A 17552-nucleotide genomic window follows, 5' to 3' on the forward strand; every position below is an offset into this window, starting at 1 on the left:
ATATACTCCTGCATATCTTTTTTCTTTTACTTCTTTGAAAATGTTATCCAAAAATGACCTAGGGTATGCCCTCTTTACAAACATATTATATAACAGGTCACATTCTTCTTCAAATTCATTTTCCAGTGTAGTCATCCTCGCTGCCCTGACCAATTGGCCTTTTACGACAGCTTTTTTCTGGAATGGGGGATGCATACTGGTGAAATGAAGGAAACTATTGGAGTAGGTAGCTTTCCTAAAGATTTTTGCTGTGAACATGTCCTTATCTTTTTTCAGTTCCACATCCAAAAAACTAATGTTATTTTCTTGAAAGTTATAAGTAAACTTCAGGAAGGTTGTTGTGGAGTTTAAGAATTCTACAAACTGGTCTGCTTCATTTCTGTCGCCTTTAAATAAAATGAAAATATCGTCCAGAAATCGTCTGTAACTACCACACTTTTCTTTCCACTGACTTTTAAAAATAAAGTTGTTCTCCCAGTGGGCTAGAACTAAGTTCGCAAAACTAGATCCTACCGGGGAGCCCATTGCTACTCCTATTTCCTGTACATATAAGATACCTTCAAATGACACAAAATTATTTCTCAGAATAATATCTAATAATTGTTCAATTAATAAACAATCATTATTCCCAGCTCCTTTCGACCTGATAAACTCCACAACCCATTCAGTCCCTAGATCATGTGGGATGCATGAATATAAGTTAACAACGTCAATTGTCAGAAAATTAATTCTTTCATCATATATAACAGTTTCCATATGTTGTAGAAAGTCCCATGAGTCTCTCAAAATTTGCTGCTCTGCTTTCACATATTTCTGTAAAAAATGATCTACTAGTTTAGCACTGGGGTAGGTAACAGACTGTCTTGCGTCTACTAGTGTCCTAAAAGGTGGGTTGGTGACACTTTTATGCAATTTAGGTATCCCAAATATCTTTGGGATCCTCGGAGCCAGCATAGTTACATACTCATACTGTTCTTTTGTTAGGAACTCATCAGTATATAAGTCACTTAGAAACAATTTGATTTTATTCTGAGCTTGATTCATTTCATTTCTACTAACTGGCTTATAGGTATTACTTTCTAACAATTTAAACATAATGTTAGAATAATCATTTTTGTATAATACCACCAAACCCCCACCTTTATCAGGCTTCATGAATCTAATAGGCAGTTCCCTTAATAGATTTAATAGAGCTTTTTCTTCCAACGATATATTGTAATGTTGATTTTTAGAGTTTTTCAGAATTTGTCTAAACTCATTCTCACATAAGTATTCAAAAATGTTAAGTGTGTTATTTTGGGGGGGGTTATAAGTGCTAGTGACTCTCAAATTGTTCACAATGTCTGTAGGTTTACCAAAAAGCAGATTCAAGTTAAGTTTTCGAATGAATAATTTAAAATCCACCAAAAGTTCTGCTATATCACATTTTTTAGATGGGACAAAAGTAAGTCCCTTAGCAAATAACTCCACCAATAAATGGTCTATATTACATTCTGTAAAGTTGTAAATGTGAAAATCTTTCTCCCTGTTATGTAAAATTTCAAATAGTTTTATATCTGTTACTTGTAATAATTGTTGTTGCTGCGTGTATTGTACTTCTTCTTGAACCCCTGCGCTTGGTTCATGCTCCAATTTGTCCCCCTCCCCCGTTTGTAGTTTTTTTGAACCTCTTGGTATTCTTGTTGGTTACTAACATGAGTGCTTGTACCACCTAGTTCTTCCTCAAATATGTCACCCTCAGTAATTTCAAATTCAGGGTCTGCATATTCCCCTAAATCTGGATAGTTAGAGGGATGACCAGTGTCCTGTTGTCCACCTTGCTCTCTGTAAGGGGGCTGCTTAGCAGGCCCCTTAAATTTGTTAGGTGCTTTTTGGGGCACTGTTGGTTTATTATGAGGTTTAGGGTATGCTACGCCTTCCTGATAGGCTTTTAAATCCCTTTGTAATTTTTTAATTTTGTTATTTTTCAATTTTGTCATCTGCTGGGTAATACTTGACAAAATTCTATCATATTCATATACATTTTTATTAAAATCAACATCTTTTTTCACTTCTTGTTCCAATACTGTAGTCTCTTTTATTAGCACGTCAAGATTAGCTTGATAATGTGTCACCATACATCGAATAACTTCTAAACCATGTCTGTTGAATAAATTTGTCAAGTCATTAAAAAAATCTGACCCATGCACCAGTCCTACGGGGTATGAGTAATGTCTCAACCCCTTTGGAACTATTTGTTCCTTTAAACATTTATTCAAATAGTTCAGTTCAAGTTGAAGTTTTTTTACCCTATACAGTTTAAAATCAAATAGTTTAAGTCTTTCCAGTAATGAACTGTTGTCTTCAGTCAAGTTAGAAACTTCTTTACCTGTCTGAAGTATGTCCATGTCCAGTTCATTGTTAAGCCAAGAACCTATATTAAAATTAGTTTCGTTACTTGTCTCCTGGTTGCTCCGACGATTTGTGTGTCCATTATTACCACAGTGCGAAGTTCGCTGTGGTAATCCGGGCATCTACTACTGGATTTTGAAATAGTGTAATTTCGTTCTCCAGTAGTAGACCCATATATATATATATATATATATATATATATATATATATATATATATATATAGATATAGCTATATATATATATATATATACATATATATATATATATATATATATATATATATATATATATATATATACATGTACATATAGATATATATATATATATATATATATATATATATATACACACACACACACACACACACACACACACCCTCACACAATGTCACTGTTTACTTCAACAGCAGCATAACCTGACTGATAGCAAAATTCCAACATTATTCATTTTTATATGCAGTTTTTATTAGTCTGTACTAGTAGTACCTTTGAATTTAGCAGCATAACTTATTCATAACTGAAGGATAAGCACAAGCTTTATTTATTTAATTTAATATTGTTTCAAGTATTTAAATGCTTATTCCTTAATAGTTTACTTAAAATAAACAAGCCACACTCTGAGTGTTAAAGTCATCCAAAACTCATAAGAATCTCACAAGCTGTACAATGACAGATGGAACTAGTTGAGCACAGACCACATTTTCGGCAACCTTTTCAATAAATAGAAGGTTCAAAAGAGCATGATAATTCATCAAAAATTCACACGGAAGGGTGGCATTTTGAGAATGGAGGTGATCAAGATCTTTTTAATTGAAAAATGTTGAGTTCTTTGTGCTGTGTACCTGGTTTGAACTATGTTTCTGATACGGTCAGGATATTTGCCTGTTGTGTACAAACAATTTTAAGAATAGCTACACTTGCAGAATTGAGGCAGTTTTTACCAACCACGTAAGGCCAAGATCCAGTATTCAAGAAGTTGAACGCAAAGCTGAAACAATAATCAACATAATCAAACTCAGTATAGGAGGTGTTTGGATCAACTATCTCAGGCAAACTGTGTTACTCAACAGATGAATTCTGAAGAAAGGACCATCTTATCTTGCAGACATTATTCACAAAAACAATCATGCAGTTTCTTCATAATCATCTGTGGTAATAACTGTTTGAATAACTTCCTGTGTAGTCAAACAGGCCAGGCTGTGCAGTCTGCTGACCACTCACAAACATGTGCAGCTTGATGATTTCAGTGGTGATAGAATAATGCCTTTGTCAATAAGAGTCATATTATTTAGAAGAATTTTGCCTTATTTTCTCAGTGTAGATCCAACATGTGAACTTCACAGCAGAAAACTGCTACGTATATCATTATATAATAGGCATGAAAAAAGAAAAAATACCAGTGGATGCTTGGATGTGACAGTATTAAAGTCAATGTACTATAAACTATGAAGATTAGACTGTAACCATAAATGGAACATGGAACTCTATAAAAAGAAAAACTAAAATACAAACTTAGCAAAATGGCAAAGCTGCAATTAAATACAAAACAACCTGCTGAACATATCCTGTAGCCAGCAGATAAACTTTTATTCAACAATAGTTAAGCGCTTTCGTCCTTGTATTGTGTTAGGACTTCTTTAGGACCAAAAGTAAGAAACAGAGCTGCCCTCTTTTTAAAACTTTCTTGAAGTGACATCATGCCATACTCTTAAAGGCAGACTAGCAACAATTTCACACAATACTAATGCATATACCGTATAACAATAACATATATGTAAAATAAAATAAAACATTATACACCACCAATAAATTCTAAAGCACTTAAAATGTGTGAATTATTCAAAAGTTTTTTAACATATGTAAAACCTTGTAATGTTTTTTTCCTTTTTTAAAAACTATGAATATATGAATTAAAAAACTAATAAAATCTTTGCATGACTTCTAAGTTATCTTATAGTTCTATAGCCTTAAGCTTGAGTATACTTACAATAGAGACATTTTCATTCAAACATGAGGAGTTTAGTGACTTTAAATATAGCTCTGAATGCAATTCCTTAGTTTCAAGAATAGTCTCCCAAGGGCAACTCCTGGGGTTTGGTGTTAATTTCTCTAAAACTCCAAATTTAAATATCTGGTAGTTTCAAAATCAATTGTATAGCTAAATAGTGCATCATTCAAATTTTTCTTTTGAATATCATAGTTATGTTCATACGTATGCATGTTCAATGACCTTTTAGTCTTACCTATGTAGAACGCACCACAGGGGTTGCATACAGCAATATATACTACTCCCACTGAAAGACAATTACTTGGACCAGCCAAATTAATTCTCATTTTATTCTCACCAATAATTGTGAAGTCTTCTTCCAGTATGTACAGGTATTGCTTACACTGCTCACATGTAGTCATCCTTTTCATAGATCTTAAATTCTGGCACAAAGGATTTTCAAAAATACATTTTACATTTTTTCCTTTTTTGCATACAATTCAGTGGTCTCACCTATCACCCCTGAAATAGTCTTATCTGAATGCAACAAAGGCCCGTATTTACAAATCATATTTTTAACCTCTTTCATCATTTGGTGATGACTTATGAAAATATTTTTTTTTATTTGAACACTAATAATCTTTAAGAATACTTTTGTACAGTTTTTTCAGTGCTGCAGAGTTCATCCAAATTTTAAGTAAATTTGGGGCAGTTCAGTACATGGGTGTCAGGCTTGTATTTGACACACTAATAGTTGGCACCCTCATGTATGATCAGTAATGTGTGTGTGTGTGTGTGTGTGTGTGTGTGTGTGTGTGTGTGTGTGTGTGAGTGTGTGTGTGTGTGCGTGTGTATATATATATATATATATATATATATATATATATATATATATATATATATATATATATATATATGTATATATATGGTTCCCCTTCAAAACATCTAATTCCCATAACATCGAATCTCAAAACACTAAGACCATAATATCAAAAACCCAAAACATGGAAAACTCACAACATTGAAAACTCAGAACACTGAAACTTTGCATCACAACATCAAAAATTACAAAGCACATGTAAATAACATCCCGTCCACCTATAACAACACCAAACTAACAAATACACTTTTTAGTACGTTTCTGCAGGGGGACAAGCCCCCCTGTACCACCTGTAAATTAAACATACCAACTCTGAGATCACATTACAGTGGAAAAAGGTTAATTTTCTAACCCCACTGTATCACGATCACCATACAGAATGTACACATAATGTCTAAATCACTTACCTGTATGGCGTAAAAACATGTACAGATTGGCAAAATAAACACTATATAATTAGTATAAATTCCTGCACTATATAAATAATAACTATATAAATAAAAACTACAACATATTATAGTGATAGCACAAGATTAACAGATTAAACTTTAACATTTACATGTTTGATGATACTCTATTCGATATTATACATTTTCAGTGTTATGAAATTCGATGTTATGAGTTTTCAGTGATTTGGGTTTTCGATGTTATGGTCTCATTGTTTTGAGTTTCGATGTTATAAGAATTAGATGTTTTGAAGGGGAACCATATATATATATATATATATATATATATATATATATATATATATATATATACAGTGTATTTAAGGAATGACACTGCAGCATCCTCATGATTTCTCTTTTCCCTAAGATACAATCATTTTGGAGATGATGCATATAAGTCGACAAAATTGCTTTTTTAGTGAATTTTCTTACTGTCACTGTTGTCTGTGGCTGAGGGTTTACAATGTTTTATTATCACATTTACAAGGGTAGATCATGAACCTTACATTAGGAAGCCTGTGTACACTTGAATATGCTCAATGCATTCTAAAGAAAGGGTACTCATCATCACACCTCCTGTCAAGGAAATGTTGCTGTTAGCAGTGTTGTCTTGATAGGAGCTGTTATGAAAACCCTGTCCTTACAGTGCATCGAACATCTTCAAGTATACAGAGGCTTCCTAACATACTCATTAGCCTGCAGACACTGAAAATAAGAACAAAGCTGTGCAGTAACAGAAACCTGGTTCAAGGCTCTCGAGAGCACCCCAGCACTACCAGGTTATACCTCATACCATGCTTTTCGGCCCCAAAACTTGGACCGAACCACAAAAGGAGGGGGAGTATCAATATTCGTCAAAGATACCCACACCTCCAGGTTGGTGGCACAGCACGAAGCATCAGAGACTATCCATGTGCAACTAACAGTGGGTAAAACTGCCTTCCAGTTTATAGCCTGCTACAGACCACCCTCCCAAACCCAGGAACCCCACTCAGCCTTCCTGAGAACACTGGAAAACATGAAGGTCTCTCCAAACACCATTATATTGGGTGACTTCAACTACCCAACCATAGACTGGGAGCATTACTCTAGCTTCAACACCCTAGCCCAAAGGTTCCTAGAATTTATAAACTCAAATGCTATGGAACAACTTGTTACCACTCCCACAAGAGGTGAAAACATACTGGATCTGATCATCACCAACATGGGGACTCTATGCTCCAGACCAGAAGTGTATCCCTCACTGGTAAGATCAGACCATAAACTAATCTCACTGGATATTCACATCCCGACCCCACCCCATGCCCAGGAAACCACAGTGAAAAACTTCTCTAAAGCAAATTTCACACTCCTCAAAACCAAGGTGGAATCCTTCAAAGCCCCCGGGCCTGTGGATAATACGGCCCAGACCACAAAATCCTTTATAAATGCATTCTATGAACACCTTCAGGAATGCATGGATCATGCAATCCCAAATAAAATCAAGATCCAATTCCCCAAAGGCAGACGTCCTGTCTGGTGGACCCCAGCCATAAACAAACTATACAATAGAAGGAGGAAGCTACTACATGACAGAGCAAAATCCCAAAAAGGGAAGGCATCTCTGATCAGTATTAGCAAAAAACTATGGGCACTCATAAAATCGTCTAAGGCCAGCTTCGAGATAAAAATTGCACAGGACACTAAGGATAATCACAAGGCTTTCTTTAGTTATGTTAGGAATCTGGGTGGGAATTCCCAGATATGCTCAGAATTAGTCCAAAATGACAAAAAATACACCGAACCCACAGATATTGCCAACATCCTAGCTGACAGGTTCAGCGCAAACTTCTCCTCCCCCTCCCCACCAAAAGGGCTAATATCTATCCCAGCAGAGTGCTGCCCCCCTGACATCTCAGATGCTCAGGTAAGAGCTGCCCTCTCCAAAGCAAGAAACACAGCATCAATGGGACCAGACGGTGTCCCGGGCTGCGTCCTACATTAACTCCAAGAAGAGCTAAACCCAAACCTAAAACTACTGTTCAATCTCAGCCTTACTACAGGATATGTACCCAAAGAGTGACGTACAGCAACAGTTGTCCCTCTCCACAAAGGTGCTGCCTCAACAGATCCTGGAAACTATTGCCCCATAAGTCTCACTAGCTTGGTCTGCAAAGCTATGGAAAGGATCATCATGGACCTTATAAATAAAGATATTGGGGACCTACAGACACTGGATCCTACCCAGTTCGGCTTTGTTAAGGGCAGATCCTGCCTCTTAAACCTGGTCGATTTCTTTGAAACAGTCACCAAGGCCATTGACAAGGGGAAGGTGGTCCACTCAGCCTACCTGGACCTCGCAAAAGCCTTTGATACAATACCCCACTCGGGCATTATAGATAAGCTCACCAGCTTAAATATAAACCCCTATGTCACTAGATGGGTTGCAAACTGGCTCAAGGACAGAACCCACATGGTTAGAATAGCTGGAGCCATGTCAGACTCCAAACCAGTTACAAGTGGCATCCCACAAGGCTCAGTCTTGGGACCTCTTTTGTTCGGTATATATTTCTCGGAGGTACAGGCCAACATGGAAGGACTGTGGCTGACCAAGTTCGCAGATGACTGCAAACTGGGCGCCATAATCGACTCTCCAGCCGACACAAGCATCCTCCAAAAGGGCCTCATAGAAACAGACAACTGGTGCCAGAGCCATGGCCTCAAGCAAAACTCCAAAAAGTGTATAGTCATCCCCTTTGGCAAAAACAAAGTGCCCACAAATTACCACATAGGTGGTAATCCATTAAGTACAGAAGAAGTAATTAGGGACCTGGGGACCCAAGTTGATAGCAATCTCTCATTTGACAACCATGTGGCCAAAGTGGTTAGAAAAACATTTTATATAGCCCACCTAATCATGAAGGGATTCACATCTAGATCAGGGGAGGTCATCGTGCCTCTTTACTCATCCCTCATCAGGCCCATAATTGAGTACAATGCCCCTTTTGGGATGTACCTTACCAGACACCTGCAGCAACTGGAAAGACCCCAAAAGTACCTCACCAAGAGGATCAAGGGGCTCAAACAGATGCCGTATGCTGCCCGGTTAAAGAAACTCCAGCTCTACTCAGTGGCATACCGCCTGCTCAGAGGCGATCTGTGCCTGACGTATAAAGCCATGTCCAACCCGGAATTAATGGACATGCTGCACCTCAGAAAATCCAAATCCGATCGAGCTACGCGCTCGAGGGACTTAAACCTCAGCACTGAAATAAATAGGACATGCTGGAGGGACAGATTCATAACCCAGAGGCTCCCTTCACTCTGGAATAAAATCCCAGTCCAGGTTAGGCAGAGTCCTTCATTGACTCTCTTCAAGAGGAATCTTGATGAGTGGATGGGAGATCGTAGGTTTACCCCGGGTATCACTTCTGTGTCACTGTTAGACAGAGGCACAGTATACTAACCTCGAAAAAGGGCATAGCAAAATTAATTTAAAATGGGTGGTGAAAGCCATACACACTCTGGCTAGGCTTATAAATGCCCTAGGGCAGATAGCCTAGTATGAACCTATGAACCTATGAACCTATAAAAATAGGAACATCCAGCTAAAAATCTGGACACATAATTAGCATACATTTTGAACACCATATAGCACACAACTCTTGCCACTTCCACTAGGAATGTCAGACACTACTCAAAAATACATATTTAAAAAAGAAATAGTGATAAAAAAGATAGAAACATATAAGCACACTGTCAGACTGTATAAAATCTGTAGACTTTAATGAACTGTAGCATAAAATTCTACGTAATTTATTTTGCTTCAGGAAAAAGTGAGTTGCAAGATGTGTGTCTTTTTTCTTTAAATTGTTGCTGCCCCTAGTATGTTGGTCATGTCAGTATATTTTTTTAAACTGTAGCAAACCGCTTCTACAAATATAGTAAACAATTACTACAGTTTATATCCTGTGTGCAAGGATTGCTATGGTGCTCATACTTTACATTGTTTTAAATCTTCTTCTGTTTAAACTGAGGCTAACTGCTTGCTACAAATATAGAAAACAGTTGCTACACTTTATACCCTGCCAGATTTTAATTAATTCATTTTTTTTTTACTTTTATATTGTAGCAAACTGCTTATTACAATGCAGCAAGCAGTTGCTACAGTTTAGACCACACATGGAGTGCTACAGCACCTAGGTTTGACTGCAAATGCAGTACCAGCTTTTAAAAGCCGGTATTGTATTAAAGAACTTTTAGGATTGGCTAATTGCACACCCCAACACTTTGTGTCCTGGGCAGTTGCCCCACTTGCCCCTCCCTAGCTACACTACTGGGTCTTGTAGAGTAGTTTTCTGTGCACTAGAGAGCTTCAAAAATCACAAGTGATGGGAGGATTCACAAAATTGTGTGACGGGGTAAATCAAACCTGAAAACGGAGACATACCTTCAAAACTAGGGACATTCTATGGTGGGTAAATCAGGCCTAAAACCAGGAAAGGTCCTCCAAAATAGGGACAGTTGAATAATCTGCTTCCTAAAGAAAGTACAATAGTTTTGTGATCTACTGCTATAAGTGTGATCATAAAACTTTGCAAACCCTGAACCGCAAACAACAGTGGCGGTTGAAAGAAATCACCCTCCTCCCCAAAGGAAAAAAAAAATTCTGCAGGGGGTGGTGTGGAGAGCTGCACATTTTCCATCTCACTTATTATATTTTCTAACTGCAAGATTATTCTATATTGATGAAAAGAGAAATCTTGAGGATACTGCAGTCCAGATCTTACATGTGTAGAATCTGGTAATGCTTGATTATCAGTAATTAAATAAAGTGCATATAAATTTGGAGGTGCTGGAAAACTGATTATAAACTTGTAAATGCATAAGTGCTGAACATGGCATTTTGGAACAAGGAGTTCAAAAAGCAGCAGTTTTGCTTTTCTAGCTGTGCAGGTCGTATAACAAATGTATCTTTTCTGAGTAGTTCTGAGCAGTAGTACAGTTACATGCATTAGAAAGTCCAGCCTTCTTAGGAGGACCTCTTGCCTTGTTCTAGTGTACATGCTGGGAAATGAGTAAAGCATGCACCCTGCTATATGTACAGGTATTTCATGCTCTGCTTTATTTACATTTGGTGCAAACTAGAAATGTAATTTCAATCCTCATCAGCAAGATCTCAACCTATAACCACTGGCACACTGAATGCAAAATCCTCATAGTGAGCTCCTCACCTGGTTTAATGATATCCAACATGTTCTTCCAGACTCTGTACTGAAGGTTTTCCAGGTGTTCCGTTTTATCTATCAGTGTATCATTCTCCACTTCAGGAATCACAAGTGAACCAAACGACCTAGAAAACGTTATGACATAAAGTAGCACATTAATGTATATGTTGGTTACAGAGTAGTAAGAATAAAAAAAAAAGATCAGGCAGCTAACAAAATGCAGTTCTTAAACTACAAAATCTAATGCAAAATGATACATACCCTTACTGTAGAAATCTGTTAATGAGACTATGGGATTTAATGTAACATTCAGTGCAGGCTCTGCTTCTAAATATGCAGTACCTATAATCCATCCCTCTGTCAAGTCTGAGACAAGTTTACAGGAATTTAGTCTGCAGTGCTCAGTACTAATGGATACATTTGTAATAACCATGCATTATTTCTGATCCATTTTAAACATTGCTTAGATGGGCAAACTGAAAAGAGATTCATTTCCAGTTCCAGTCCTGTTCTAGTGAAACTAATGCATAAGAAATTTATAGTATAGTGCATGCAGTACCATGATGAAACTCAAAATTATATCCTGATTCAGTACTAGTCTAGCACAGGACCCTACCTTAAGAATGCTTAGAAGAGTGCTTAACAAATTTTAAGCACACCCACTTAACATTGAGTCTGCATGAAAGCAGACCGCGCTGACCAGTAAACAGCAGCAGCAGCAGGACATGAAATGGCTTTGCTTCAACTCTCATTTCTACCTGCTGTCTGCTAAAGAAGTACACACAGCATTTTGAATTAAACTGCTTCTCATAGACAGTGAGTATGTAAGGACGTCAACTACTCTAAAGCAGTCACAACACATTGCATTTTCTTAATATAACTTTTCCCGAACAAGTAGCATATGAAGCAGATAAATCTCCGTGCACTACAGAGAGTTATGATAGAATCTCTGATTGCAATGAACTATGTGTTCTCAAAATGGATGCCAAGATTCACCTGACAGCAGACAGCAGTCAGAAATGAATGTGAAAGAACCATAGCATCCATCTTCATTAAATCCAAATACACCATGAGACTGGTGAAACAGCATGACTCTCTTGAGCTACTCCAGGTCCAATTAACTATAGGTAAAATACCCCTCCACATCACTGCTAGCTATAGGTCCCCTAACACAAACCAGGAGAAGCACACTGCCAACCTGGACTTGCTAGAGTTGCTCAGTATACAGCCAAACACCTTGGTCATGGGAGATTTCAACTATCTTTTCATCGATTTGTTGACTTATGTGAGCACAAACACGATCACTACGAGGTTCCTGGACTTTGTTAATTCAAATTCCCTGAAAAAAAGTTGGTCCACACCCCCACAAGGGGTTCAAATGCTCTGGACCTAGTGCTCACCAACATGGGGGGGGGGGTCACTGCACTACTCCCTGTGTGTTGCCCTCCCTGGTAAAGTCAGACCATAAATCTGTCTCATTTGAAGTAAAGATCAAACCTGCCACCCCATAGGAGTAACAAAAAGCCTGAAAATTTTCTCCAAAGCAAACTATTGCCTACTAAGCAATGGTAGAAAACATTTCAAAGCCCCAGACAACATGGCCAACAAAGACTGCTATGCAGAGGAATACACAAATGCCCTATACAGCCACTTAAACACATGCATTGACTCGGCTGTACCCAACAGGAACAAACCAGGCCTTCAAAAAAAACAAAACAAAAAAAAAGCCACCCTGGTGGACTTTAAGTATAAATAAGCTATACAACAAAAGAAAGAAATTGATATCTAAGAACAGGAGGGAACTTACTCAACAGAGGAAGAATACCCTCCACAGCTTGAATAAGCAAATCAGATATTTTTTAAGTCCTCTAAGGCTAGCTACAAGTCTAAATTAGTATCCCTAGCTAAAGACAAGGCATTCCTTAGCTACATCTGAAACCTAAAAGCGAATGCCAAGCTGTGTAATGAATTTATAGTGGATGGTACCACTCACTCTGACCCTGAGGAAATTGCCAACCTGATAGCCAACAGATTTGGCAATAACTTCATCCCCCTGTCCCCACCAGACATATCCCAAAGCATTCAAGACACCAGTCCTCTACTGCGTATCTCCAAAGATCAGGTCATACAAGCTCCCTACATGGTCAAAACATGGCCTCTATGGGACCAGATAACATCCTAGGCTGCTTATTGAACAATCTAAAACAAGATTTAGTGAAACCATTTGGCACTCTCTTTAACCATAACCTGATAACTGGCTTTGTCTCAGCAGAGTGGATATCAGCAACAGCAATCCCCTTGCACAAAGGGGGTCCATCAACTGACCCTGGGAGCTATTGACCTAACCAGCCTTACCTGCAAGGCCATGGAAAGAACCATCATGGACATTTGATAGTATCTCACATTCATGGATAAAAGAGTGCTTAAAAATGTATAAGATACACCCTACACTGATTGACTATGTAACAGTGACCATGAAACAATGTCAGACCACTTTGTAATTAAGCCATGATAAAGGACAAATTATTATCCCAGGGATAAAAATTCAAAGGGGGGTATTCATGACTCTCTGTTACCATTGCTATTCTGCCTTGCCATTAATCCTAAGCTGTTTACTTAACAGCTTAGACCATGGCTACAATTTGGCTCCTAGAAAACAACAAAGTCTATTGACTTCTCATCTTCTCTTTGTCGATGATTTAAAACCGTATAGCTCATCAGATGAGTAACTGAAAGCACAGCTGTAGGTTGTCAAAACTCTTTCAGATGATATTAGAATGTCATTTGGTCTTGATAAATGTGCAAAAGCAACCTTTAAAGCAGGAAAACTGCAGCACCAGGAAAACATCAGTTTGGGACAAGAATGTGATATAAAAGGACTTGAGCAAGAGGCAGTGTATAAATACTTGGTAAATGATGAAGGATCAGAATAAAACATGAACAAATGTGAATAAAACTCAGTAAGGAATACTTTAGAAGACTTAAATTAATCCTGAGAACAGCATTGACATCTAGGAAGAAGATCCAAGCTATAAATCAAATTGCTCTTCCTGTCCTAACGTACAGTTTTAGAGTGGTTGAGTGGCCCCAAAAAGTTTTGGATAGATTAGATATTAAATCAAGAAGGATGCTTCATGCTCATCAAATGATTTAGAAAAATCAGTGTATACCAAGATTATATATTCCCTGTTCTGAAGGACGGATGGGCCTCCTTGAAATTGATTACATGTACAGATCTGCAATTGTGGGACTCCACACATATCTACTGACCAGATCCAAATAAGTGAAAGTTTTGAAACATGAGGAGAATAAATCTAAGGTGACCTCTCTGCTTAATTTAGCAGAAGCATATCTATGTCAAGCAGGAGTGGAAATCAGACCAGAAGCAGATAAAAACCAGGCAGCAACTGAATGTGCCAAAAAACAAAAGAGAGAATATAAGGTGAAGGACCAGATGAGAAGGCAAGAAATGTGGAAAAAACATAAATATAGTTGCAAGTATAGAAAACATCTGGAAGAGCCTCATGTTGATCAAGAATAAACACAAGAATGGCTAAGGAGAGGCAAATTCAAACCAAGAAATGAAAGGTTAATATTGGCAGCCCAAGATAGTGGGCTAAGTACAAGCTGGTTTACAAAGTCCATTGAACATGTGAGAGAAACAGACAAATGCAGGTTTTTGTAAAACCGAATTGGAAACAGTTCCACACGTCATTGTTGGTTGTGACATACTAATGGTAGAAGGACTGTATACTGAAAAGCATAATAATGTGGCAAGACTGTTGCACTGGTGACTGTGCAAACATTATGATATTGAAGTGGCTGAAAAACACTGGAAAGATGATCCATTAAGCATCATAGAAAAGGATGAAGTTTATATCACATGGGATCACCTATTACCAACAGTTCAAAAGATAGATGCTAGAAAACCGGATATAGTGGTCCAAGAAAAGAAGACAAAAGTAGCATTGATCATTGAAATCACCACATCCAATGACTACAGTGTCTTGTGTACAGAGACACACAAAGTCATAAAATACCAGAATCTGCAGACAGAGGTGAGAGCAATGTGGAAGAAAGATACTCAGTTCCAATAGTAGAAGGAGCAACGGGTCTTATAAAAAATAATCTACAATCATATTTAGATATGCTACCAATCCATGTAACCCCATACAAATTGCAGAAGGAGTCATTACTGGGCACATTATGGGTGCTGCGAAGAGCACTTTTGGCTGAATTCAAAGACTGAAGCAATACTAATATCATGAACTTTAACCATACTTTGACTTAAGAGTGGGGTCTATACCCAACATGGTATTAGAAACTCAAAAGATTTGGAGAAATTAGAAAAAAAGACAGAAGATTTTATTTACAAGAACATAGGAGACCTTCAAACCCTTGACCCAACACAGTTTGGTTTTATCAAGGGTAGATCTTGCTTATTAAACCTAGTGGACCTTTTTGAGAATGTCACCAAAGCCCTGGAATAGGGCAAAATAGTACATACTACCTATATTGATTTAGCCAAGGCCTTTGACACAATCCTCCATTCAGGTGTCATAGAAAAACTCTCCCATCTGGGGAGTTAACCTCCACCAGTAGACAAGTTACCAGTGGGATACCACAAGGATCTCAACCTAGCCTGTCATATTAACAGAACATGCTGGAGAGACAGATATATCTGCCTGTGATTGCTCCTCCTCTGGAATAAGCTCCCACTCCATGTGAAGCACATCTCCTCAATGACCCTATTCAAACGCAACCATGACTACTGGATGGGTGACAGTAAATTCACTCTGGGGGTGGCATCTACATCCCTCATGGATAGGGCAGTCAATGCTGATCACAAAATCATTCTACTAACAATGACCACCTAACTATGGTCAGTAAGGGTACTCGGGTTATTATACTGCTAGGCATGTAAAGGCCCTAGAGCCATTAGCCTAATAACCTCCTATGAACCTATAAACGTCTTGAGTTTCACTCTTGAGGTGAATTTCTTGACATTCCTCTCTCGGATGCATAATGCATATGTTACAATTGGAAACCTAATTATAATCATCTATGTTAATGGCAAGGATTGCACTGTCATACAGAAGCAGTAACCACAGGACTGCACTGAAAATGTACAAAGCTGAAATATCATAGTACATTTTGCATTGTCCCACAAATAACAAAAACGTGGTTGAACAAAATGTAAAATAGCTTTCAAATCTGATAGTTGCTAAGATGCCTACTTGGCTTCTGGCTGCCATTTGTGTGTCAGTGCAAAGTATGTGACACTTTGTCTTCATATACTTTTTGTAACTTATAATACATCAGTGCAACTAAAACTCCCCATGTATTAAAAATAATTATGATTAGTTTTGTATTCATAACCAAGATGTTAGTCTGTTTTCAAAATAGGTTCAAGAAGTTCACATCTCACCTTTGCTTCTGAGATAAAACTCTTGAATCCATTTCTCGAACACATTAACAACTTGGTTATGATTGTATGATTGGTGACTTGATTATAATTAGTCCTTATCTCTCTTTATCTCTGTCTTTCTCTTTATGCATATAATGTGTTTGTATGGGTGCATGTGTACGTGTGTGTGTGTGTGTGTGTGTGTGTGTGTGTGTGTGTGTGTGTGTGTGTGTGTGTGTGTGTGTGTGTGTGAATTTATGTATGTTTTTATTTGTGTTTGCGCAAACACAAACACACACACACACACACACACACACACACGCACACACACGCACACACACGCACACACGCGCACACACACACACACACACACACACACACACACACACACACACACACACACACACACACACACACACACACCTAACTTATGAAGGCTGCTTCATAAGTTACATGAAATCATTATATAGAAGGAGTGCATAACTTCAAAATGTTCAGTGTAGATTTAGAACCGATATCTTGTGGATGCATGACAGTTAAACAAACGGTAATCTACTGAAACATAATAGTCAAGTCTAAATTAAGCGAAGAGAAATTGGAAGTACCCAGGTATCATCATTTTCCATATTAAGCAAAGACCATCACAGCTATACAAGGGCCTGCACCCTTTTAATCCAAATAACAAACACTGCAATACTCACACCTTAGAAGACAGTACTATTTTTCCTTCCTTAGTGGTTTGTTTTCATGAATGCCGTTATACATTGAAAACAAAATTCTTTCAAATAATTTTGGTCAGTGGACTGTAATTCAATGAACTCACATTTAGCCAAACACAGTGCTACAACAAAAGTAGGTATGCATTTACCCTCATCTATTTATTTATTTATTTATTAACATTTGTTTGCCAGGAAAGTCTGATTGGGCATTGGTAACTATTTTCAGTGGAGGCCTCAGAAGACAAGCCCCACTAAAGGCAATGTAAGACAATCACAGGCATATGCAACATGTAAGATGAAAAAGTAATATCTCAGAGTAATAAGTGATACAATCAAATTATGATAGTTGCTATAGGAAATTAAAGACATTTTTTATTGATAAAGGCATATAAACAGAATAATGTCATTGCTATAAGAATAAAAAGAGGCTGATTTACTGGAAAAAATATTATAACATAAGGGTAGCAGAACATATATAGTTATATACTGAATGAAATGTCAGAAGTTGTTGGAAA

The 17552-nt window shown here is 37.6% G+C and overlaps 1 protein-coding gene across 2 annotated transcripts in view; it reads right to left on the minus strand.

The window, feature by feature from the left end:
• LOC122793576 (E3 ubiquitin-protein ligase TRIM35-like) overlaps window positions 1-17552 on the minus strand; it is a 373048-nt gene that overhangs the window by 103971 nt on the left and 251525 nt on the right. For both annotated transcript variants that reach the window (XM_044061742.1, XM_044061743.1), the window contains exon 5: window positions 10918-11036. In XM_044061742.1, the coding sequence (XP_043917677.1) occupies window positions 10918-11036 (119 nt within the window). The remainder of the gene's footprint in view (window positions 1-10917; window positions 11037-17552) is intronic.

Source organism: Protopterus annectens, chromosome 2.part0 (genome assembly GCF_019279795.1).
Source record: "Protopterus annectens isolate FY-2018-M chromosome 2.part0, PAN1.0, whole genome shotgun sequence".
Taxonomy (NCBI): domain Eukaryota; kingdom Metazoa; phylum Chordata; order Ceratodontiformes; family Protopteridae; genus Protopterus; species Protopterus annectens.